Here is a 27,745-nt window from a genome sequence, read left to right on the forward strand (position 1 = left end):
CTTGGGCCTGTTTTGAATCTAATATTGGAACAGATGTAATGCTAACCATAATTAGCTTTGAAACTGAAAGTAGGAAGAAGCATGGAAACCCCTAGTGTACTCTTCAGTATTCAAAGCTTTATATTTACTAATTCACCATACGCTGGTGTCCCAAGCCAGCTAGCCTGTTGCCCTCCCTGAACTTTCATTCGTATTGTGGTTTACAAAAACTTAAGAAATATCAAGTGGGACATGAGCTGTTCCTTTATTTTTCAGCTACAGCACAATGGAGAAAAGACCCTACCCCTTTCCCAGTGAAGATACACAGAGGGTTTGGAAAAGAGAAGAGGTCTTATTTCACAGCACAAGTCTCCTATTGTTTCTTTCCTCATCTTTTCCAAATTGCAGCACAAATCCTACCCTCTGGGCATATAGGAGTATCTGAGGAAGGGAAGGGGATTGATGGTATACACAAACAGAGACTGGTTAATACTAGTAATCTGAGACAATATTTATGGGCACCTGGTAGCCCCAATCATCTATTGCCAATCAACACTTCCCCACTAACTTCTAGTACAACAATTCATGGGACATCAACATGCTCAACATTCACAGCAGCCTGTGGAATGGGAATAGGGAAACCAAACACAAAAGCAACATGTCATGTGTCATGTGCTGTCTTATTCTATGTAATTTGGGAACACATGGGTGACAACCACATACTCCCATAACACCTAGTGTGGTCTTGAAAGTGGTATGTGAATGGTACATCCAAGAAGTTTATGCATGTGATCATTGTCTGTAAGTAGTACAAATGTATATGTTTGTGTTTAAGGAAGGGACAACACAGAAATACTCAGTAGAATGCAGTTAGAAAGAAAACGTATGCAGAAGGCATTACACACAGAAATGTCCAAATTCACAAGTTATGGGTTTCTTAAACCCATGCTCTTTTAGAATAATTTTAAGCTACAGCAGCTGAAATAGGAAAGCAAGTCCCCCCCCCCCGCCAAAATACATTCACACCATGCTCAGAATATGTGAACAATATATTTAACGAAATGATAACAATTTCAGGCCTGAAACAATGGTCCATAGTACAGATTAGGCATCCCTTACCCAGAATTCTGAAATAGAGTATTCCAAAATATGAAACTTTTTGAGCGCCAACATGATTTTTAAAAATCTTTTTTGTAAAGAAATAAAATCACAAACTGAATTTTATGTGCAAACCTTGTTTCATGCATGAAATTATTAAAAATATTGTACAAAAACTATCTTCAAGCTATGTGTATAAGAGGTATATGAAACAAATGAATTCTGTGGTTAGACCTGGGCCCCATCCCCAAGATCTCTCATTATGTATATGGAAGTATTCCGAAAAACGGAAAAAATGCTTCTGGTTCCAAGCACTTTGGATAAGAGATGCCCAACCTGTATAAGAAAAGTAAGTACGCAAGATTGGGTGCGACTGGCACTGGCCTGGCATTCTAGAAGAGTCACTAGCAAATCTAGGATATTATGTCAACCCTATATCATGAACTAGCGCTATTAAAAGTTATTATTGGTACAGGCAGCATAGTAAGAAGCTGATGAGGCAGAAAAATGGGAAGATAAAGTGGTAGTTGGACAGTAGTAAGTGGATGGATTACATAATTCACCCTAACTTCACCAAAGGCCCAAATATGGGTCCTTAGCTTTTGATACTTCCTATGCTTCTTCCTGGCCTACAGAGCCCTACACAGTACTCCTCATGCACCTCCAAGGAGATCCATTGGGGCCCACAGCAAAGTTACTTGGGGTAAGGGAACAAATGTACCCTTCTCCCAAGGAGACTCCAAAGGCTGCCCCAGCCTAATTGGATGTAGCAGTGGTCATTTTGGTGCCACTGCATCTCTGGGCACCACTGGGGCATAAGATTGGACTGTAAATGACAAAAGATTTCTATGCTTGATAAAAACTCAATCTAGTCCGTTTTAAAGTACCAATTGAGACATCTCTGAAATCTTTAAACAGATATGCAAACATTACTAACAAAATGATTGAAGTGATCAATTGCACAATGATTGATCAGTGATCCAGCTTAATTCAAATTAGCAAACCGAGATAAATTACTTACATCCTGTTGAGCTCCACAGAGATATTGCTAGGACCTGGTACAGGATCTTCAGGTTTGCATATGGTATTAAAATAGAGGCCTCTTTGAATACTTGACTGCTTTGTATAAAGCTGATATGGAATGTATGAAAGGAGACGTCCAGCTTTTACACTGCAACAAAAACACAAGAATGCAATTAACTGAGAATGTTGGAACAAACCCTGCCTTTATGTATGGATTTTATCCTGTCCTTGAAGTATAATGTTCATCTATTTTCTGAATTTAATAGATTGTGCGGGATATATTGTTGACTGCATTGTACATTAATATGGCAAAACTGATTCTCTCCTTTCAATAACTTTCAAATAATGATTGTTTATATAAACAAACAATATTTCTAATACTACAAATATACTAGAAAATTATGAAAAAATTCTAAGGATGGGGTCCAAGGAGATACTTTAAGAGCACCCAAGTGATTGGACATGCAGAGTCTGAATAGCAGGCACACACCCCACGCATGCCATATTATAATCAGCTTTAAAAAGTCCTCTTACTTTTTCAAAAAAGTGTTTTACCATTAATACCAGGACTACTGTTTGAAACCATAAGCCCCAAACCCCCTAAAGCACAGGATACTAACTGAACTGTTCTTTGGATCCTGGATGAAGCTGAGAGTAAAGCAGCAGGAATGGAGAGAGCGGGGAAAAAAAGATAATTTACTAAGTTAAACTCAATTTGGAAAACAGGTAACTATTCTTGAATAGTAAGGATACAATTCTAACCTGCACTCGAACAGGCAGACCAACTAGCTTGTGTTGTATCCAGTGTGGGTTTACAACTCACAACTGTATCCAGTGGGCCTTTACAACTGTATTCAGACTGGGGCACAACTCAGAGTAAGGGGATTTCCTTCATTTTACTCTGAGAAATGACCCAGGCAGCCCTATGGGGCTATTTGGATCTGTGCCTAAAATATTGTGGGCACAAATCCGAGCAACCAGAATAATGCTGTTCAGGTTGGGAATGGGGGCTGGGATCTGGCCTGTGCCACCATGGTCAGTCTGCCCCCCTCCTGGGCCTGATCTGCCCCCTGGGCCACCCTCACTTCGCCAAGGAATGCGCCCTCACTGCCTCCTTTCCTCTCTCCCACCATCCTCTCACCTCTCCAGTGCCAGTCTGCCTAGACGTGTGCTGCCTAGATCTGCACAGATGTGCGCTGGCCTATCCTACTCCCAAGTCGTCAACAAATGTGTTTTACGGCACATTTGCAATGGTTAGGAGGCGGCACGGAGGTTGTCTGGATTGCGCTGACCGTCTAATTAAACTTCCTGAATGGTGCAAACATGTATGAGGTGCAACCATCCAAAGAAATAGCTTTTTGCATTCTTAGAACCCCATCGCTAGGTTTTTTTTGTACAGTTTAGGGAACAAGAATGGACTTTTGACTCTCCTTAACTTAGTTTTTTATTTCTATGCACCACCTACGCAAATGTTTGTACACTATCAGAATTACTGCAAATCTTATTGCCTAGAGCAGGGGTGTCCAAAGTTTTTGGCAGGAGGGCCACATCGTCTCTCTGACACTGTGTCGGGGGCTGGGGAAAAAAAGAATTAATTTACATTTAAAATTTGAATAAATTTACATAAGTTTACATAAATGAATATATTAAAGATGAACTTATATGAATGAATGAAGGTCTTGCAATAGCTCAAGGCCTATAAAAGGCCTTGCACAGAGCAAGGCTGGCCTTTTTTTTGCTGCCACTACTGCCTCACAGATGTGCAACAGCAAGCAGTGGAGGGAGCCCTCATCCCACAGCTCACACGAGAGGTCAAACAGTCATCCTCACACTGAGAGCAGTTGCGTCGGGCCAGTGTGGGCTCCAACAAATCTCTGTAGGGCCAGAGGCTCATTGGAGACTAGGGACTCCTTGAGGGCCACACTGAGAGGCTTTGAGGGCCGCAAGTGGCCCCAGGGCCAGGGTTTGGGCACCCCTGGCCTAGAGCAGGGGTGCCCAAACCCCAACCCGGGGGCCACTTGTGGCCCGCAGGGGCTCCCAATCCGGCTTTGGGGAGTCCCCAGTCTCCAATGAGCCCCTGGCCTTCTGGAAACTTGCTGGAGCCTGTGCTGGCCCGAAGCAAATGCTCTCAGCATGAAGACAACTGTTCGACCTCTCACCTGAGCTGTGGGACGAGGGCTCCTTCCACTACTTGCTGTTTCACATCTGTGATGCAGCAGTGGTAGCGAAGGAAAGGCTGGCCTTGCTTTGTGCAAGGCCTTTTATAGACCTTGAGCTACTGCAAGACCTTTATTCATTCATATAAGTTCCATCTCTAATAAATTCATTTATGTAAATTTATTCAAATTTGAAATGTAAATTAATTCATTTTTTCCAAGCCCCAGACAGTGTCAGAGAGATGATGTGGCCCTCCTGCCAAAATGCTGACACCCCTAGCCTAGAGAATTCTCTAAAGTGGAATGTTACTGCCTGACCTACGATGTTAAATTTTGGGGGCTGTGGATTCAAAAGGGCTTCTTCCACAACTCCCATTTGTATCACTTCAGTGTTCCCTGAAGGGTTATGCAGCCAAGTCCCTGTTATGCAAAAGAGGACTGTAATCACACGTGGTCTAGGGAAATGCACTAGGAAATCATAGCAATAGTAACACATCATTCTTTATGGTGCATTTTCCATTTAGCTTCAATATGAACACTAACAAGAGGCTTGGCAAAGGATCAAAAGCCAATACATGCTGCAATTAAGTAAACTACAGTAAGATCATATTACACAATTAGAAAAACAAAAACTTGTTAGCATTTATGTGGTCAGGTTTCTATGGAAATTCTGTAATTAGATCTGTTACAGTGGGGATAGATGCAGATCATTTGTTTTTCAGTATGTCAGTAGAATTCAAATAACATTTCAGCAAAATAGCTGTTACATTCTAATGCATGTACGTAATTCAATAACATTGAAACACATGTAAAGGTAAAAAAAACACAGTGATACAGCAGTTGCATTACTTTGGACCGTTCCCTGTTTGTGTTCTAACAAATAATTCTAAATTTTCCAGAGGAGGAATATTTTATTAATACCATTAAATTATTTCTATAACAATTTTCTTCAAATCTGGTGTATTACAAAGTGCTTAGCCAACAATATTTACAGCAAGAAGAAATAGTTATCTCTGCCTTTAAATCTCCAGTCCTAAATTAACCATTGTGAGTTCATAATATACTTGCAATTTTTCTTATAAGCAAAACTGATGATTTCATCTAACATAGGGCCCAATCCTATCCAACTTTCTGGCACTGGTGCAACCACAATGCAGCCCCATGGTAAGGGAACAAATGTTCCCACACCTTGAGGAGGCCTCTGTGACTGCCGCCCCACCACAGGATGCAGTGCATGCCCTACTGGCAGGGCTGCACTGGCACTGGAAAATTGGATAGGATTAGGCACATAGTCATTTATTCGACAATCCTCTTATTCAATTGTCTAACAATTTTATTAATTGAAGCTTATGTTGTAAGCTCAATTTCCATTAGAATTGACCAGTTCTTTCACAAGGCTATAGGATGTTAAAACAGTTACAATGAATATGACCATTCAATGTTAAAAACAGAACTTTTAAAATAAAATTTTAAAATTCAGAATATTATTTAGGAATGCTATTTGCTTGATATATTGTAAGATGAGGATGTCTGTCGTCATAGCTAGAACATTTCAATGCCATTATGTACCTTGTCACATTTCTGATATTTACCTTTCTATTATCCATTCTGGTCGAACTACTTTTTCCCCTTTGAGTTCTTTTATTTTGGCATTTGGAAGATTTGTGGCAATAATGTGCGTTGTTTTGGAACGAGAATAGTATAAATGATATTGCCCTCCATGCAACATCATTAGCTTCCTTAGTTCATCAGCTGAAGGATCTGTAATATATTCACAAAACAAAACAATGAAAAGTACTTTAAGCAATACATGAATTCAGGTAGCAATCCAATACACATGTATTTGGTAATAAGGTTTCAAACCTATCCAACTTTCCAGTGCTGATGCAACTGCGCCAATGGCGCGTCCACTGCACACCTATGGTGGTGGGGACAGTCATGGAGGCCTCCTCAAGATAAGGAAACATTTCTTACCTTGCCTTGGGGCTGCATTGTTGCTGGAAAATTGGACAGGACTGGGCCCTCAGTCCCACTAAACTCAATGGAACTTCTTCTGAGTAAATATATATAAGATTGTGCTTTTAGGAATCTTGCATAGTAATTTTAGAGCATCTTCTAAATTAATTTGAATAATTTAAAAAAATATATATTTAAAGCAGTCAACCAATTAATGAACTTCCTTTGCAACCAATTAATAAGATTTTATATATATAAATGTGCTTATTACCAAAATTTCAAAACAGCTAACCTTCTGAGATACTGACAGAAATGGAAGATAATTTTTTTAAATCACCACTCATTTTTTCCTAACAAAGCCATCTTTAATACTTTCTTTTTCATTCCCTTTTAAATGCACCCCATCTTTTATGCCATTAAAGGTCTACTAACTAACTAACTAACTAACTAACTAACTAACTAACTAACTAACTAACTAACTAACTAACTAACTAAATGCACCCCATCTAAAGTTAAAACTCTACCTACAACTCTCATCCACTGTTCCTGCTAACACGCAGAGTCATCTGGCCACATGCCTTCCAGTCAAGCACTGTTCAGTGTGGAGCTTGGCAATCGCAAGTTCAGCGATGATAGGATGATGTCCTTGCCAAATGTTCAGAGGTGGTATCACAATGCAGTTGCAATGCCCAGCAGCTGCTGAAGGGGTTTATGCACCAGTGCAGACCCCTTAGAGGGAACACTACTCTGAACCCACCTATCACCTGAATAAAGCAATCAAAATTTGGAAATGTCATTCCTGAAAAATATGTGAAAAACAAAAAAAACCTCCTCAATCAAGAGCCCAATCTGTGTGCTAGCACTGGGGTTACACCTGGCTTACCAGATCAGTTATTTGCTCAAATCTCATCATTAGTGGTTTCATAGCAAATGAGAAGACCTTTATCTATCCCTCAGCAATCCTATGACACAAGTGAGTAAATGTGCTCTCCTCAGACACCAAATCATTCTCCTTCTTCAGCTCCACAGCTGGGCTTTGGAACTGCAGTGGGAGTGAAACATACAAACTGAGTACACCCCATAACTTGTGTTTTAGAAGAAGGCTCAGGGTCAAACTGATAATGCTAAATGTATCATTAGAGACTCAATTTCTTCCTCAAAATAAATCAGCAGCAAATTTAAACAGCTAATCGGGAGCAAGGCATACAGGGAAAAGGTACAGCCAGGTTGCATGACCTGTGCTGTATCCTACGCAGGATAGGAGGCAGATGGAGGTCACCTAAGGGCAAGGGAATATTTTCCCCTTTACCCTGCATAACACTCCAGCAGTCCCTATGGGGCTTCTTGGATTTGTGCCAGTTATTTATCCCCATATCTCTTGCATTGCAGTTCCAAAGAAAAATCAACCCCTCTCAAGTTGCTATTTGCCCTTGGAGGGAAGCTCCCACAGATGCTCAGTAGTGAAGAGGGAAGGGGATTATACACTTCCACGCAGCATGATCCCAATTACCCACCTGTCCGCTCAACTATTTAGCATGTAAAAATGCTGGAAGATTCAAAAGACACGTTTAGCATCATCTCCGGCTAGATCATCCTTAAGTAACTTGCTACTGCTTTAGCTAGCTGGCTACCAGTGAATTGAAAATAAATAATAAAATACATCACAGAAACCCATGGGCAAAGAACTACAGAGAGTATTCTGGAGTATTCTCAGTTCAGGGGGGCAGAAACAGCCTGACTTGCACTGCCAACAAACGGAAGGTTGTAGGAAGAAAGTGGGATATTGCTCTGTCCCTTTCCCCCTAGCCCACTCCTTCACCTCAACTACACCAGTCTTCTTAAAAGAACTTTTAAACTGTCTGAAGGAATAAAAACATTACCTGTAAAGCCATTGACATAGATAGCAACTCCACTAAAGATACTGGATGAAGTTCCATCTTTTTGAAGCTGCACAACTGCATCTGAATGAAACTGATCCTCCAGTTTCTGGATCTTGGCAGACATATATCCTCCCTTGCATTTAAATAAAACAAACCTTTAGATATTGGTCATCACTTTTGTGTATAACTATAGAAACTGATCCCAAGCTTACATTGCCTATACTTTCTTTGAAACTACTCTTTTTTTTAAAGAATAGAATCCTTTATTGGAATATAAAACAAACAAATCTACAGAAACTACTTAGGAAATATTTAGTTTTGCTTCGGAAGTTAATTTGTGAAGAACTTTTAAATGAAATAAATGTTATGTACATTTTGTAAGTTAAGTATGACCAGTCTAAGCTGCTTCTGAAAAATACAAGAATATAAACATTGAACAGTTCTCCTAGACCAGGGGTGCTCACACTTTTTTGGCTCGAGAGCTACTTTGAAACCCAGCAAGGCCCGGAGATCTACCAGAGTTTTTTTTACAATGTTTGCGCCATCATAACATATAACATTTATGTGTACAATGTATGTTGGTGTACCTTGAGCCCCACTGAGTATAACAGGACTTACTCCTGAGTAGACATGCCTAGGATTAGGCTGTGAGGCTGCAATCCTAGCCACACTTACCTGGGAGTAAGCCCCATTGAGTACAATGGGCCTTACTCCCGGTGTTTCCTCCCAGAGGCACCTGAAGGGGGGGGAGTCGGCACTCCGCGATCTACTCATTTTGCCTCGCGATCTACCGGTAGATCGCGATCCATCTATTGAGCACCCCTGTCCTAGACAAATGCCACACATGAACCAGGAGGTATAACAGTGCTCACATTCTGTACAAATTAGAGATGAAAATATTATAGAGATCAAATAGTTACATTAAATCTCCTCATTAGCCCCAACAAAAACAGGCAACTCTTCAAAAGCCACATTTATAAATTTTGTTAAAAAGACTTTAAGGTTGAACATACCCATGCTCCCCAGCCATCTCCCTCAATGGCTCGTTTATTCCATCCACCTTGCTTCATACTGAAGCTTCTAAGCAGAAAGGAAAAAGAAAGTTATTTTAAAATATTGGCTACTTAACATTTGAAATTGTACAGCTAGAAAAAAAAATCAAATGTAAAGGTTAATAATATGTACACCAGGAAGTATTTACATGGAAATTGAACAGATGTGTCTGTTATTCTTGAACAAAAGATTAACAGCACAATCCTAACCCTGCACCAGTACAGCCAAGTTGCAAGGCCAGCACTGTATTCAAAGCAGGGTAGGAGGTGGATGGAGGTCACCTCAGGGTAAGGAAATATTTCCCCCCTTATCCTGTGTAACACTTCAGCAGTCCCTATGGGGCTTCTCGGATCCAAGATAGCTATGTAGCTGACAAAGATATCAGGCTGCCCCGCGGAACTGAAAGCTCTATTCAAGTAGAGGGTCTATGCTTGGGCACTGGATCTGGCCCACAGACTGGGATTTGGCAGCCACTGGGCTAGAGAATCACAAGACAAGATTCTTCTACAGTCTTCTCAGGGCAGGGAAGTGCCAATGTTTCTGCCCTTCCCTGCAGCAACGGGCTAAAATTTTTAATAATTCCTTCTTATCAAAACTTTCATCCAAGTGCTTGCTAACAGAAGTTGGGAGACAATTTTCAGCCAATCACATATATCCAGTGACCCTGTCACTGCGGTAAATTAACAACAAAGAACTTTGAGTAGGGTTGGCTCTGTTAAAGATACCTCTTGGATACTACTTCCTTTCAACTGGCTGACTTTATATAGGAAGCAATTGCCATATTAGGATGAAAAGGCACAATTCTAAAGAGTAAATTCCCCTCCTCTCTTTGCAACAGGCCTTGTTCCTAGTCTGTCATAGCTAGCAAGGGGGCAGGAGGGGTGGTCTGCCCTGGGTTCCACTCTTGGGGGGGGTGACACTACAAGTGACCAAAATCAATAAAATCATGGCTGTTAGGAATAATACCATCATGCTACAAACCACTGGATGTGTATTTTACAGAAGAATGTAATGAAAAAAAACTGGAGTGAAATATCCCAATTCTATCAAAAATTAAAGCCAAAAAAACCAGAAAACAAAATACAACTGTCACATGTAAGATTTCCTTTACTCAAAATGGACCAATGAGACTGATATTTGGGGGGTCATGAGCACTACCTTAACTCCAGAACCCAGGTCTACCAGGTGGGTAGACCTGGGCTGACACCCAGATTTGGAAGCCCAGATCTACCTGCCAGGTTAGACTTGGGTTCCCATTCTGAGGCCATCTTCTGAAGCCAACTCTTCCAGGAAGGTAGACCTGGGCTCGCACGAGGACTTGAAGCACAGAGCTACCTGCTGGGTAGACCTGGGCTCCCATTCCATGACTACCCTCAGGAGCCGCCACTCCAAAGCCGGTAGACCTGGGCTCCACGTGCAGGGACAGTATGTCACTGAGTACTATGCGCACAGAAGAGATGGCAGGGGAGGGCACTGACTTTCATCCACTGCTTGCGGGGAGATATTCACTGCATTTATTTTCCGGTCATTATTATTATTCATTTCATGTCATGACTATTACTATCTCTCAAACTCACAAGGTTGTTGTAAGGACAAAAGGGGTGGAATGATGCACACCACCCTGAACTCCTTAGAGGAAGGGTGGTATAAAAATATGATAATATTATTATTATTTATTAATTTAATAATGATAATTAATTTTTGGGCTGACAAAAATTTATGGGCCCCAGGTATCAAATGATCTAGCTACACCATTGCCTGGGAGGTTTGTGTTCCATATTAAATTTGTATTGTAGCCCCCACAGAACCCCCAATATGGAGACTATTTACTATTTAGTGCTCATACGGAGCTTTGAGTATGAGTAACGGCTACAATAAATAGATACCGCATTTGGGGATATGTGAAGCAACACAAACAAAGCAAAACAATCCTCTCCAATGTTCAAATTTTTGATAGTATCATCATTAGCATGATATTGCAAGAAGAGTCATTTGCTAGCAATGCACTAATGCAGTGTTTCTCAAACTGGTGGGTACTAGGTGGGTACCTAGCCAATTTCTGGTGGGTCCACATTCATTTCAATATTTTACTTTTCATATATCATACTTGATGCAACTGCATCAAGTATGATAGTATGTGACTACAACTGGGGAAATGTGACAGATCTGTACTTGGAATAGGCTACTATGTATATGCTTTTAACAATGATAGCAAATGGGACTTACTCCTGGGCAAGGGTGGGTAGGATTGCAGTCTAGGAATATTAAAAATTTCCTGCTTGATGATGTCACTTCCGCTCAAGACATCACTTCCGGTGGGTCCTGACAGATTCACATTCTAAAATGTGGGTCCCAATGTTAAAAGTTTGAGAACCACTGCACTAATGCTTTTGAAAATGTGTTACAGGGAGAAGTATCAGTGAAGGCTTTTGTTTGGCATACAGTGGTTATCCAAAACTGTACATATCCAAAAGTGTACATAAGAAAACTGTACATGTGTACTATAACATGAACCACTACAATTGTTGTAGTGCTGTAAGCTGGGCACATGCAAAAGACATTGTCCCCACTAACTCCATACCTCACCAGCCACCACTTCTTGTCCATTTTTGTGTTGGCTCCAGGAGCTGAAAGAAGCCTCAGGAAGCCAGAAGTGACATTTAATGCTTTTTAAGGCATTCTGAATTCTCTGGGAAGCCCTTCCCTGGGCAGATATGCACAGCCTCAGAAATCCCTCCAGAGGGGGCTGGAGCACAGTTCCACTCCCCTCTGGAGGGCTTAAGGGGTCGAAAATTGCGAATTTGCTTATACGCAATTTTTGCTACCTGTGGAGGATCTGAGAACGGATCCCCACGGATACTGAGAGCCCACCTGCATCTGATTTTTGAACAGCTTCAGGATTTGAGGCAATTAGATACTGATCTTTTCATCACCCTTTGGTGACCCACCAAAAATCAGGTCCCGACTCACAGTTTGGGAACCACTGTTTTAAAATAAGGAGGAACTTGGTGAAAGGAAAATTTGATGAAGGTGACAATTTTTCACTCTGTACTCTCTCCCTCCCTCTGGAACCAGACAGAAACAACAAAAAAACAAGAGGCAGCTGAATAATTATTTCATTCATAGAACCCCTTAAGCATCTGCCTCAGTACTCCGGATACAACACCCACCAATAACCTCAATTCTCTACTCCAGTCTGAAGCTAGAGCTACGAGAGGATGACAATCAACCCTACAAGCAAGGGTGTGTGTGTTGTCTTATCTTCCTTATCATTTCACTATAATTCAGACACTTCCAAAACCAAATTAGCATTTGGTTCAATTATAGTTTCCTCCAAGGGCCCCAAACAAGAAAGGAATTGTGCCAGTCCTGCCTCAACCTGCCTGGTAATAATCCCTGGTGAAGTCAAGTAATTCAAGTAGCATAAACATAAATTAAGAACATAATAATATTCTTAAGTGACCCAACTGCAGATAATTCATAACCCATTATGCTGAACAGTATAGAGACCCTATAAACACTTGTCTTACTGTGTATTATCAGACTACTTTATTCTTAGTTTCAATTTGTCATAATTGGAAATCATCAATTTAAAGCACTTTTCAAAGTATAATAAATTCAAGCTTTATTTATGCAACACCTCTGTGAAATATTAGACTGATCTGAAAGTGCTTCTCCTGTATTCCAGCCTGTACAATCTAGAATTTTTCCCTTCCTAGTTCTCTACACACAAAATCTTCTAATCCAGTTACCAAGAAGAAAAAGAAACTTATTTCTAATGTTCAACTTTAGAAAACATCACAGTTGGCCAGACAAACAGCTGTGGTTTCATGCTTACTCACAGCTCACAAAGCATTTATGACACTGGATAGGCTCACAATAGCAGTCTTGTGTACACTGGGCATGCAGTTAAGTGCAGTTGAACTCACTTCTTCCTCATTTTTATGCCTCTTAAAGCATGAATTCAGTAAACACAAAACTTCTAAGATTGAACTGCTTAAACTCTCTTCTCCCTGGCTATGTATCCATTTACAATATTCCTAACCACACTGGCACCTTTCTACAAAGTTCTGTCTTTATCTTCCCTCTCCTTTACTCCACAATTCAATCTTACTGTCAAGTCATGTCACCTCTAATCCATATGTGAAAACACCCAGAATTTCCTTTTTCTAGTTCCAACAATTTGAAAAATTCTCTATCAGTTAATCTTACTCAAAAAATTTTTTATATAATGCAGATATAAATAAGTGATTTTAACCCAGATTTTTAAACATTTAAATCTGATTTTTTGGTTTAGTATTAAAATGATTTTTGTTTAAAAATACCCTATTCGATGTGGTTTTAATTAAAAATTATAGCTATAAGATCTTATTCAATAGGGATAATAATTTTGAATTCCATATTATGAGGCAATGTATCCACATAATCTTTTAAAATAGGTTTTGCAAATAGATTCCAACAGTTCTTGGACTGGAGCCTCATTTTAATGAGTTCCATATGCTTTACAGTGGAGCCCCCTTATCTGCAGGGGTATTGTTCCAGAACCCCCCACGAATAGCTGAAACAGTAAATATGGGCACCCATCCTGTAATCCAAACCCCCTCCCCCCACTGGAGGCGAGGGAAGACTGGTTCCTCTTTCCTTCAGAGGGGCTTCTGAGCTTACCAGAGGCCATGGATATCCACCCACAGCCTCTGCCGGGCTCAGTCTAGAGATGTGAAGGTCGGGGAAAAAATGGAAAAATTCAGAAAAACCGTTTTTTCCCCCAAAGCCTTGTTTTTTTCCAAAAAATTGAAAACGGAAAAGAAAAAAATGATTATGGAATGTTTTAACATGATGAATAAAATTTTTTAAGACAAGGTGTTCAAATATTTTCCAAATCACTTCTAAAAAATATGTATGGTATCAGATTATTCTAATTTTTGTGCACTGAGGACAAGCAAGTCCTAGGTTACAAACTGAAATCTCCAATGCAAGAACAAGATGCATTTCTTCCTTTAGGAGTTGCTGCTATTGTCACAAGAAAAAAGTTTCAGTTTTGTTTTTGCATGTGGGTGGGTATGTTTGGTTCTGTTCTGTCCTGTTCACAAGGCCTCAAAGCATTGGAAGAAAATACAGAGCAACAAAAAGGACCCGAAAATATATGCTTAATTTAAAAAGGTAAGAGTTTACATTTATCTGATTCCAGAAAACTGAATCATTTAGCTACATTAGTTTAACTTTATAACTTTGTGTAAATAATAATTTAATTACTACTGATCTGGTTTCTTTATTTCCCCCACCCACAACCATAGATTAGTGTCTTCTTGCAAACTAGCCATTAAATTATTTTTCTTTCCTACTCCCCTCAGGAAAATAGTGAGACCAACATCTAGCATATGGAGGCATTTTCACATTACAAGTTCTTCTGAGAAGAAAAATATGATTTGCAAATATTGTCAGAAGAAATATGCATTTCCAAATGCTACCAGGATGACAAAACACATTCTTGTATGTAACAAATGTCCTGTAGATATTAAAAAATCCTTTATGGATCTAAATGAAGAGGACCACAATGATGAAAATGCACAGTTTCTCAACGTTCTCACCCTAATGTTCTAAATGAAGTTTAGAGAATGAGTTTCTCAATGTTCCCTCTGAGTTTCTCAACGTTCTCACCCAACATTCTAAATGAAGAGGACCACAATGATGAAAATGCAGTTTCTCAACGTTCTCATTCCAGAAGTTCTCTTTCTACTCCATCTGTAACATCAGCAGCAACACAAAGTGTTGTCCCATCAGCAGCATCTTCAAGTAAACAGATACTGAAGACAACTGCATCCAAAAATTAATCAATAACTTCATTTGTAGACAAGATGACAACTGAAGATCAGGAAAAATCTTGCAAGAGCAATATATTCTTCTGGAACACCATTTTCAATAACTGAAAATACATACTGGCAGGAAGCTTTGAAATTACTAAGACCATCATACCATTTGCCCAGCAGACATTCTTTGAGCAAGCCTCTTTTGGAGTGGGAATATGAATGTGTAATGGAATCTGTGCAAGGAAAAATTAATGAAGCACTGTGTCTTCCACTACTTACAGATGGATGGACAAATGCAAGAGACGAAGGAAGTATAAATTTTGTTACCACACCTCAACTAATTTTTTACAAAAGCACTGAAACAGGAGAGAACAGACATACTGCAGAGCACATCACCTGTAAAATGTGTGAAGTCCTACAGAAAATTGGGAGTGGTAAAGTATTTGCTTTGCTGACTGACAATGCCAGCAATACGAAAGCATCATGGGAGATCATAATGGAGAAGCATCCACATATTACTGCAATAGGATGTGCATCTCATGGGCTCAACTTGCTTCTTAATGATATTAAGTGGACACCCTTCAAATGATCTATAGAAGAGCAAAAGAAGTTATAAAACATGTAAAAGGTACTCTTATTGTAGCTGCAGTTTTCAAGAAGAAAGCAGAAAAAAATGCAAAGAATAAAATAGTGACATTGAAGCTCTGTAGTAAAACTGGATGGGATGGAGTGATCTCCTTTGAAAGTTTACTAAAGAACAAAGAAGCTCTACAAGAAACAGTAATAGCTGAAGATCTTAAAGTACCCAGGAGTGTAAGAAACACTGTTCTTGATCAGGATGTCTACTGGGTTCAGTTGCAAAATTCCCTGAAGATTCTAAAGTCAATTGCTGCAGCAATCACTGCATCTGAATCAGAAACAACGGAAACAACTGTTTTTGACAATCTCAGTATATCTCCACTTACAACTATAGAAAAAGTAAAGTGAAATATTTTATTTTAAAAAGGGGAAGAATTTTGTTGCCATCCAATTCATGCTGCTGCAAATCTGCTGGATCCAAGAGTCAAAGGTGGAAACAGAAGCAAAATAAGCACCACACTTAGGACGATGTTGGGAAGGAACTTTCAAATGTTGCAGAATATAGAACATCTTCAGGGATTTGGTCCAGGAATGCAATCTGGAATTCTGCCACACATGTTCCTCCTGCAACTCGGTGGAAAGGTCTTTGTACAACACAGTCACTGATTCCTCTTGCTTCTTGCCACCTTCAGATTCCTCCATCTTCTGCAGCATGTGAAAGAATCTGGTGTATGTTTGAAAACACTCACACTAAATCAAGAAATAAACTGACACATGAAAGGGTAGAGAAGCTTGTTTTAATCTGGGCAAACCTTCAGATTTTAGAAGTTCATAATGACTGTGATAATGACAGACATAACAGAGTAGCTGCAGAAGCAGAGACTGAAACTAATACTGATAATTACAGCTCAGAAAATGATTCTGATTAATTTCATGCCCATTCATTGAAACTTAGTCCCACTCCCTTCTATACACTCCCCCCCTCTTCAATTCTTTTTATGAGAATGGATTTTTTATTTTTATTTAATACTGTGCAGAGGAAATATGAATAATTGTTACTCCGGATTTTTAAAAATTGTTTTGTGGAGTTTTTTTGTCTGTTCCACATAAACCAGTAAACAGTTCAGGAGATTGTTGCTCCATTTGTTACAATTACAAATAAACATTATAAAAAAAGTAAATTCTCTTTGCAATAATAGTTTGGATACACTATATTTTTAATATGTTAGTTATGATAATTTTATGCCAAGTCAAATTGTCCATAGTCATATTTTATGTTCCTAAAGTAACAGAATGACTTTCAATCTGGAAAAGAAAAAGAGTGCTAATGTAGCATTGTTTTCAATTTTTCCAAAAATTTCCGTGTTTTTTTAAAAAAAAAAAACCATGAAAAAAATGGTTTTTTTCCGAGCTTCCAAATTTCCAGAAATTTTACATCTCTAGCTCAGACTGAACTTTAGAGCTCAAAACATGCAACTTCCAGTTTCACAGAGGAACTGGAAGTGCATTTTTAATGCCAGGGGGATGACCTGTGGACTCAATCTGGGGTTACCTGAATCTGTGGATACGAGATCTGCAGATACAGGGGGCCCCTGTATATTATTTATGTTAATCTATATCTATCAAAGTACTCAGTAGGTATTCGGTCTAGAAGATATCATCAGAAAATTTTGCACTTCTGAAACCAAGTTTGTGTCTCCAGAGATTAACATGCTTGTTAACAGCACTATGTGGAGACAAGAAATAACAGATCTGACCAACACTATTTTCCAACTCTGACTAAAGTTATTCCTGGAGATCCCTCCCCCTTTCAACATATAATGTCATGAATTTCTGGAAACCCCATTCAAATATCCAAGATTTCAATAGTCCTCTAAAATGATGCTGATTCCGAATTACCTGCCTGGGCCCCATCATGGCTGTAGCTAAGGCCTTCCGTTTCAAACTGCAGTCCTCTGTTTTAGCAGCTGATCATCTCAGAAGCTTGTGCCAGGCAGTCACTTCCACTGCCCATCACTCCAGAAGGCTTTGAGCCCCTATTTCCTGATGGAAGCTGCTGTCCAGCATGAGTTTCTGAGACAAACAGCTACAAAAACAGAGGACTGAGATGTGAAACAGAAAGCTTTGTAATACAGGGCCCAATCCTATCCAACTTTTCAGTACAGCCGGTACAGCCGCAATGCAGTCCCAAGGTAAGGGAACAAAAGTTCCCATACCTTGAGAAAGCCCCTGTGACTGCCTCCCCATCACAGGATGCAGCGCACACCCCACTGGCATGGCTGAACCGGCACTGGAAAATTGGATTGGATTGGGCTCTCAGTGATGTCGGTTAGGAGGCTCCTGTTTTAGAGTTACAACCTTAAGAATATTGTCCTTCTGCAGTTTTATGTACAGTCAGGCCTTTACTGCCTGTTTCTCAGAATGCACACTTCCAAGAAGGTCAGAGGATTGAGGATTATTGGAGATGAAGTTAACCTGGACAGCAGAAGAAGCCTGGGGATAAATGCAAGTGAGGGGAAAGAAAGAGAAACAAAAGGGAAGGGTATGAGAAGAATATTGGCTAGAGATCCTTTGTACATAGTCTCCATTGTTTTGAGGTCTACTATACCACCCCACCACTTAAGGAGAAATTTATATAATGGCAACAGGTTGCAAAAGAGACTATGTCATATTTAAATGAAGTTCTTGTACCTGTGGGTAAGACAAGCACACATGCAAACAATGCAACAAAGAAATGCAAGGCCAGGCTGCCAAAATGGGAACCCATAGGGCTGAACTGGGTAAAGCTGGGGGAGGGGATTGGGAAGTGAGAGACCAGGAAGGGGAGGGCCCAGGGCTGGTGACTAGAGGTCTCAATATCTGCTCCCCTGTGCAAGGAAACCCATATGGGTTTTCCATACATACACTCGTTTTGTGGGAAATGCCCATTTCCACATGGGTTTTTGCATGTTTGGTTTGGGTCTTGGACAAATTAGTTACATATTCAAATAGCTGTCAAACTATTTAGAATTATTCTAAAAAGAACATTACATAATATTCATATATCTATTGTAGACTGTATTGTCCTCAAGATTTATTGCAGATATAAGGCAAGAAGCCCAGAGAGGATTGCTTAAAGCCCATAACAAAATTTGAATCAAGGAGTTTCTGATTCCTTAGGCTCTCAGCTGCTGTGCTTTACCAATTTGCACATGTCATAATACTATATCCCCTCTGCTAATCTCAGATTCAGATTACAGGCTGAGCCTATTTATCTGCGGATTTTATGTCAAAAATGAAAGTAGAATAAGTAGAATAATCTACAGTATAAAATAGAGTAGATTGAGATACAGTAGGAAATGAAAGTAGAACAATCTATAGAACAAGTACTGTAGATACTTGCCTATAGGGTGAGAAATTTCTTCCAATAAATCAAGCTTAGATCATCACCTTACCTAATCTGTGAGGTTACTCAGGGGTCAGGACTTTTGAAGCAAGTTGCAGCATGGGAAAGCAATGCAGACATTACAGGATGTTAATCTCCACGGTAACCTCCCTGGCAAGCTGCAGCCAAAGTTAACTTTTTATTTTGCTGAGAAAAGGGCTAAAGCAGTGGTTTTCAAACTTTTAGCACCTGGATCCACTTTTCAGAATGAGAATCTTTCAGGATCCACAAGAAGTGATGTCATGACCAGAAGTGACATCATCAAGCAAGAAAATTAACAATCCTAGGCTGCACTCCTATCCACACTTACCCAGGAGTAAGTCACATTTACTATCATTGTTAAAAGTATATACACAATAGCCTGTTAAAAGTATAGATCTGTAACATTCCCCAAATACAGTCACATACCAAGGCAATATCAAGTCTAGTATAAAATAAAGTAAAAATAAAATATTGAAGTGAATGGGGACCGACTGCAGATAGTAAAAATGCAACCCATAAACAATCAGCACAACAACCTAACCCTCAGTGTTAAATGTCTGAACTCAGAAGGCAAGTTTAAAAAGAAATCTTTCAGCCCTGCTGGAAAGCCTCCAAGGAGGGAGCAGTTCTTAAACTAAGAGGGAGGGAATTCCACAGAGTAGGTGTCACAGTGGAGAAGGCCCTACTCCTTGCTGCCATTCCTCACCTCCCTATGTGGCAGCACCCATAAAAGGGCCTTATCTGATGAAGAAAGATGGGCTGGTTTATATGCAAGAAGGCAGGTTCTCAGAATTCCTGGCCCCTAGCCGTATAGGGCTTTAAAGGTCAAAACCAGCACCTTGAATTGGGCCCAGTAACTAATTGGAAGACAATGCAGCAACTGGAGCAGTGGCTCCACACAGTCAAACTGCTACCCTCCAGCAAGCACACAAGCCGCTACATTCTGCACTAACTGCAGTTTCTGAACTGCTTTCAAGGGCAGCCCCATGTACAGCATGTTAGAATAGTCTAATTTTGAAGTCACTATGGCATGGATCACTCTGGCCAAGTCAGCACAATCACAACTGGTGCACCAGCTGATTCTGGACAAAGGCTCTTCTGGCCACAGCTGCCAGCTGGGAATCCAGGAGGAGCTGCAAATCCAGGTGAACCCCTAAATTGTGGACCTGCTCCTTCAGAGGGAATACAATCCCATTCAGCGCAGGACAATACTCTGCACCTGCATCATGGATTTCTGAACCAGGAGAACCTCTGTCTTGTTCGGCTTGAATCTCAGCTTGTCAGCCCTCATCCTGGTCCCAACCACCTCCAAGCAGTGCTACAAGACCTCAATAGCCACCTCGGAATGTGGTGAAAAGGAGAGTTAGAGCTGGGTGTCATCAGCATACTGATGGTACCCTACTCCAAATCCTCGGATGACTTCCCCCACCAGTTTCACATAAGATTTTAAATAGTATAAGGGACAGAAAAGGACCATGTGGCACCCCAGGGCCACTGGCATCCGCCACCACAATCCTGGTACCTATCCACCAAGTAGGAATGGAACCACTGTAACACAGTGCCCCCACCTCGGCTAATTGGCCCAAAAAGTCACCATGGTTGATGGTAACAAAAGCAACTGAGAGGTCCAGCAGGACCAACAGGGACACACTCCCCCTATCCAATTATCTTGAAATGGGCATCTTGAAAGTAACCTTTAACAATGAAATCCAATAGTTTAAAAAATCAGTATGCTTGGATTTTATTTTGGTTTTTTGCCCTCAAGAATGCAAAGTCTGACAAGGTTTGTGTACTTACCACTGTTAAATACAATGATTTAGCTAGTGCTGAGCTTCAGTGATTGCTCTCCAATTTGCTGCCACATTTGTAGCAAGGTTGGAGATACATTTTGGTGATTGGCAGAGGTGGAACCAGGAGAAAGCTGGGCAAATCTACCCCAAACAGTGCTAGTTCAGGGTTGTCATTTTTTTCTCCCAGGAATAGAACAAGTGGGCTTTCAACAAAATCATAGCTGTGTTGATCAGGTGTTGAGCTTCACAAGCTATATCAAGGCTGGCTTTCAATGAAGTTTAAAAACTACAGTTGTATTTATCAACCTAACTGCGACATATGACACTGTGTGGAGGGAGGGTCTGCTATATAAATTGTGTCATCCCATGTAAAAAACTGTATCGACTAGTCAACAATATGCTAAGTGACAGATCTTTCCAGATCATAATGGGGGACAATGTAAGTAAGATAAGAAGGCTAAACAACAGCCTTCCACAAGGCTCTGTAATAGCACCCACACTATTCAACCTGTACATCTCAGACTTGCCAGTAACAAGGGGATGTAAATTTGGATATGCCGACAACTTGGCTCTAGCAATGCAGGTAAAAAACATGGAGGTGTTGGATGGCCTCCTCTCAGAAGACCTCAAGAGCCTGGGAAAATATTTTGCTGACTAGAGGTTAATACCCAGTACAGCAAAATGGTGACTACATGCTTCCACCTGAACAATAAATTAGCTAATGCAGCCTCGAAGATCTACCTAAATAACAACCTTCTCCCTTACAATCCTCATCCAAAATATCTTGGAGTAACTTTGGACTGAACTCTTGAGCCACACCTCGAGAACATGTCCGCAAAAATCAATACCAGGAACAACATACTCCAAAAATTAATAGGAACAAGATGGGGAGCTTCAGTCACTACTCTCAGAACATCAGCATTAGGATTGATCTACTCTGCAGCAGAATACTGTGCTCCAGTATGGATTAACAACTGTCATACTAGCAAGATTGATGGCAGATTAAATGAAACCATGAGGATCATAAGCGGCTGTATAAGAACCACTCCTGTCTGTTGGCTCCCCGTTTTGAGCCACATAGCACCAACAGCCCTATGGACACAAGAGGCTTTAGTGAAGGAATATAGAAAAATCACCAACAGCTCACTTTTACCAGTACATGCCAATCTTCCTCATCTATCAATCGGTAGGCTTAAATTCAGGAAGGCTTCTCCAGCACTCGCACAACATCTGCACAACAATTTTAACATCAATGCTCAATGGAAAGCTAAATGGGCAGTCGAACATCCAGAAACGGATAGTTATATAGATGATCCTACACTTAAGGTGTCATGTTTTGACTTACCTCACCAGCACTGGAAAACTTTGAACAGGATCCATACCCTACATGGTGTTAGTCAACACTCAATGTTTAAATGGGGGCTAGTAACTACCCCACAGTGTGATTGCGAGTTCTCCCGCCAAAACATATACCACATTGTGTCTGGCTGCAAACTGAGGGTGTATACTGGCCCATGGTCTGACTTTTTCAATGAAGGTAATTCTGTCCTTGAATGGCCGGACGAACTGGACACTGACATTTGATCTAGTCTAATTGATATATAAGTCCATGTATTATATGCCATACACTAAACAAATTAATAAATAAAACCAGGAATCCTCCCTGAATGTCATATTTCTCTGAGGGACTAACCCAGGACTAACCTTCTCCACTGTGGCACCTACTCTGTGGAATTCCCTCCCTCTTAATTTATAACTCAATGGTGCCCATCAGCTGCAGAGATGAACATTGCCAAAAAGGTGATGTCAATAAAAACAGTGAAGAGGCAGCGGTTTGGGGCAGCTTTCTTCATAAAGTCAGGTCCAACTTTCAGAGAACTTTTGGCTTAGTCTATGCTTAATTTGCAGAGCTAAGCCCAGTTCATAGAGAGCATTAACAGGAAAACATCAAGCAAGATCTGCTTATCACCTTGCAAGAGAGAAGCTGGAGAACTTCTCTTGAGCCTCAGGGCCCATCTTATGCTGCCCGCCCACCCCACAGTACAGCAGCGCCGAAATGGCCATTGCTATATCCTGCAGGGCAGGAGAAGCAGCTGGAGAGCTCTTCGGGGTAAGGGAACATCAACTCCCTTACCCCATGTAGCACCCTCACAGTCCCTATGGGTCTACTCAGATCAGCACCAGCAAAATCACTGGTGCAGATTCGAGCAGCCCATGTTGGAAGTTCAGGCGTAGGGGAGGGGAACAGGATCTGGCAGCAGCCTCTGCCGCCATCCCTATCCCCCTCCCAAGCCTGAACTTCCTCGTGGGCTGCTGCTCCCCCCACCCAGAAACTCCCCTTCTCCCCACCCAGGAACTCTTTCCTGTCAAGTGGCAGATTACTTACCACTCGTGGGCACCCTGCATCCTCCCACCAGTGTGGAGGCCCAGAGTTGACTGGCACTGGCCTCCCCACTGGCACCTCTCTCTTCCTGGCTGCTGCGACGTGCCTTATGGCACACTTGCAACAGCCAATTGCCTGGGCAGCATGTCCATGAATAGTGCTGCCTGGGCAGAGGATCAGGATGCCCATTATGGTATGGTTCATGGACATGTAATACCTAACCTAATATGAATTATTGTTTGCAAACTCACTTCAACTACTCTCTTTTGTATCCAGGGTTACAAGCAATTCTTACCTATTGTGTATGTATTTAGATGCACCATACCAAAGTTAAGAAAAATTTGTCATGTTAATTGTTTTGTCTGCACTGGGACACTATAATTGGACTGAAATAAATTAATACGTCTTATATGCAGAATAACAGTAGGTTCTTTCCCTGCATACCTACCAAAACAGGGCGTGCGCATGCGCGCACGCACCCATCCCCTGGCATAATTCAGATCTGTGTGCCCTGAGGCGACAAAAGAGGAAGAGGTACTCAGGCTAGTGGGAGCTTATAACACCACATTCTATAGCAGCTATTTTCAACCATTGTGTCGTGACACACTGGTGTACCGCAAGTGGTCCACAGGTGTGCCACAGGATTTTGGTGGAAGGTCATTTGTTAATAGGGCCAATGGGAGATGTGAGCCGCCACTGGCAGCATGGTGTGCCTTGTCAATTGTCAAAAAACTGGTGGTGTGCCTTGACCATTTTAGTGCCTTGTCAGTGTGCCGTGAGATGGAAAAGGTTGACAATCACTGCTCTATAGACCAGTTGTGGATTCAAAGAGTTTTATTACTGCACTGAACTTTTAAAATGTCGTATGTCATCTTGGCAACCTCTTCAGAGTTGGAAAGGGAGAAGATAAATACTGAATGGCATTGATGGGTGGATGCATAAATTAAAAAAACAGGTGCTTAAACGATTCATTCTGTAAAAGGATGAAGCGTGCAATCCAGTCCAGTTAAACATTGCTAGCCACATCCATTTCCATGGAAGGGTTCAAGATTTATTTTAACTGAATTCTATAGGCCTATGGGTGAACTTTAACTGGATCAACTAGGAGTTCCCTTCAAAATCTAATTTTGGTAGGCAGTATTTACTGTTTCAGAGGGGCAGTACTCCCTCCTAAGGGTCAGATTTACAGACTGGGATTGCATGCAGATGCAGCTTGTCACAAAGGGCCACACAGCATCCATGGCACAAAGCACATTTCCACAGCTGCAGCCTCTGCTGGACAGTGACAGACCTGTGCTCTGGAAACTTCCAGGTTAGACTATTACAATATGCTGCATATGGGGTTGCCTTTCAAGGCAGCTTGGAAATGTCAATTAGTCACAGCTGAACCAGGACCACACATGGGGAACATGTCTTGCCAGAGTTCAAAATATGTTGAGGTTCATGTTTGTTTCTGATCCATTTCTGAGCACAATTCAAAGTGCTGGTGGTGCATACCTGTAAACTCCTGCACAGCTTGAGATTTGGGTACCTGAAGGATTGCATACTCCCACATCAGCCTTCTGTGTTCCAAGGTCTTGGAGCACTGCAAACTGCCTGTGGCACAGGCTGCCCTCATTATATAAGATGAGGTATATGGCAAATGGACTGTCTCATTTTGGCATGCATTTGCCAGGGACACTCCTTTGACTCCTATACCAATGTTTTTTAGACATAAGCAAACATTGTATTAATTTCTCAGCTGTTTAAACTTTGATGACTGTGACTTATGCTGCAATTATTCCTGCTGTTCTATATTCACTTTGTTTTATATTGCTTAAGCTGCCCTAGAAGTATTTACATCAATAAATGTGAATATTGTATTTGTGAAGTATCTGTAAATGTGAAGTATATATTTCTTCTTCCATATTACTAAATAAACCTGATATGAAGTATAGGAAAGTATTAGCCATTATCCTCCAAAGATTCCTTTTCCAGTATACCTTAAAGGAAACAAACTGTTATTAGCAAGTACTTCTACTCTTCACAAATTATACATATATACAGATATAGCCACTTCACTAGCTTAGATGTTTTTATCCCTTTAGCAGTATAAAAGTATTCCTGCATTTCCCAAACTGTGGGTTACGACCCACTGGGGGGTCATGAGCCCATGTGCGGTGGATCACACACCTCTCTAATGGCCTGCAGAGGCAACTGGAAGCAACTTCTGGTCAAACAAAAAGTTGTACCTGCAAGCCACAAGCTACTTCTAGATGCTTCAGCAGGCCTTCTCAGGCCTGCAAACAGAGTGGGTTGTGGGCTTGATGCAACCAAGAAGAGGCCTTCAGAGCCTCTCCATAAGCATTCTGGTGCTACTAGGAGCTTGGGGTCATGACCCACCATGGAGGATGGGATAGGTCATGGCAACAAAAAGTTTGTTAACCACTGCAGTATTATCTAGATCAGTGGTTCTCAAACATTTAGCACCAGGACCCTCTTTTTAGAATGAGAATCTGTCAGGACCCACCAGAAGGGATGTTATGACCAGAAGTGACATTAACAAGCAGGAAATTTTTAACAATCCTAGTCTGCAATCCTACCCACACTTATCCAGGAGTAAGTCCAATTGACTATCATTGTTAAAAGCATGTACATTTTAGCCTGTTCAAAATACAGATCTTTACTATTTCCCCAAATGCAGTCACATACCATGGTAGCATCAGGTCTAATATATTAAAAATAAAATATTGAAATGAATGAGGCCCCCCTAAACTGGCTCATGACCCACCAAGTGGGTTCCATCCCACAGTTTGAGAAACACTGATTTAGATCACGGGAATCAGTCTTCAACTCTCACAAGTGTAGTGCAGCTCTTCCTATTTATGTATATAGATTTCCATGGGCAGTGAAGGAGACCTAACTAGCAAGTCACTCTAGTCATGAACAAGGCTAACATCCTATGCACTCTTTCTTAGAATACAACTCACTGAATAAAATGATGAAATTGGAACCAGTTCTCTTTTCTGCTGAAAACTATTGTGCACATTGATGGCACCATATAAATAATAATAAAGCCTTGCTTCTGAGTACACACACACACACACAAGATTGAGCTGTCCAACTGCAATCCAAACAATGCTTACCAGGAAGTATCTGGCAGAACTTCCAACTAAAGGTGCTCAAGACTGGGCTGAATGGACTTGTCAGCAGGAAAGGGAACCAATGATTTATTAAAACAACGTCCCACATACAGAAAAGCAGACTAATTTTGACCATATAACTGAAAACACTTCAGAAGTAAACAAAATATTTAAGAGCTAATCTCAAGAATTCTGAAGAAAAAACAATCTTAAAATCACACAACAAGGCAAGATGGCAAATGAAACATCTGCAGAAATTGGTGTGTTAACTAGTTTAACAAAGTTATTATGGGAACTTTGTTTTACTACAACCCACTAGTGATAAATGAATAAAGAAATGTACTGAGACCTCTTTCTGACCTTTTAGTTCTATACCTCTAGGGCAGCATAATTAGCATGAACAACCTTTCTTCCCCCCCCCCCCTAGAATTAAGGAACTGTAATGCACAAGTTGGATAGCTCTGTAATAAGCAGTGATTTGTACTTCTACATGCAAGATATGCCCAATGCGAAACACCCCAAAGAACTAATTTTTCTGCTCAACTGCTTGATAGCCCAATCCTAACACTTTCCTCGAGGTAAGCCCCCACTGACTCTGCTGGAACTTCCTTCTGAGTAGACATGCACAGGATTGGGCTCTCAGGCTGCCATCCCAACCACACTTTCCTGGGAGTAAGCCCACTGACTCTGCTGGGACTTCCTTCTGAGTAGACATGCACAGGGCTGGGCTCATACAGTTTGGGGACTTTGTTTTAAAGCCATTCAGTGCAACCCCCGTCCCGAGCCTCCTCCAGCACTTCCGGTTCTCCTTGTGGCTGCTACGCTCCCCCCGCAACAGTGAGCCTGACTGACGGGGCCCTCCTTCACAACAGACTTCCGAGGACCAACGTCGGAACTCCAGCCTAGCAGGGGCCCCGGTGTGATGGAGGCATCAGAAACCACCCGCGTTCCCTCCGCCTCCCGGAGAAATGCAGCAGCCCCACTTCTGGCGCACGCACCGCCCGCCACCCGCGCTGTCTTCCTGGGCGCCTCCGGCTGAGACTGCAGGCGGCTGCAGCAGGGGGTCTGCGCGGGGCGCCGCCGAGGACAGCAGCAGCCCGCTCGGCACCTCAGAGGCCGTTTCAGCGTCGCCGGAAGGAGGCTGGCGGCGGCGGCGGCGCCCGCCTCCCACCACCGCACCGCCGGTGCTGCGCGTGTTGTGCCTGACCCGGGCAGCAGCCGCCTCCAGGTTACATAACGCGCGCGCCCCTCTCAGTCGCGGCGCGGCTGGCGGGAGAGCGTCGCGTCGCCCAGTCTCGGCCCGAGCCTGCCGCGGGCCTCCCCCTCAGGGTGGGCGAGAGGCGGACGCGGCCACGGGGAGGAGTTCAAAGAAGCCGCCGCCGCCGCCGCCCCCTCACCTTTGGCAGCCGCCGCGTCCCGGGCGTCACCGCCGGGCCCCGCTGCGGGAGCCTCACATCGCGTCCACCGCGCCGCGCCGCGCCGCCTTCACCCGCCACTCCTCCTTCCCCTTCCC

General features: G+C 41.8%; 1 protein-coding gene across 1 annotated transcript in view; it reads right to left on the reverse strand.

The window, feature by feature from the left end:
* The window catches only part of REV1 (REV1 DNA directed polymerase), a 66,298-nt gene extending 38,553 nt beyond the window's left edge, over positions 1–27,745 (reverse strand). Inside the window, exons 1-5 of the mRNA XM_066619542.1 lie at positions 27,630–27,745; positions 9,106–9,172; positions 8,093–8,225; positions 5,849–6,017; positions 2,099–2,248 (exon numbers count right to left, since the gene is read on the reverse strand). Coding sequence (XP_066475639.1) covers positions 2,099–2,248; positions 5,849–6,017; positions 8,093–8,225; positions 9,106–9,162 — 509 coding nt within the window. The 5' untranslated portion in view covers positions 9,163–9,172; positions 27,630–27,745. The remainder of the gene's footprint in view (positions 1–2,098; positions 2,249–5,848; positions 6,018–8,092; positions 8,226–9,105; positions 9,173–27,629) is intronic.

The sequence above is a fragment of the Tiliqua scincoides genome, chromosome 3 (assembly GCF_035046505.1).
Source record: "Tiliqua scincoides isolate rTilSci1 chromosome 3, rTilSci1.hap2, whole genome shotgun sequence".
In the NCBI taxonomy this organism is placed as follows: domain Eukaryota; kingdom Metazoa; phylum Chordata; class Lepidosauria; order Squamata; family Scincidae; genus Tiliqua; species Tiliqua scincoides.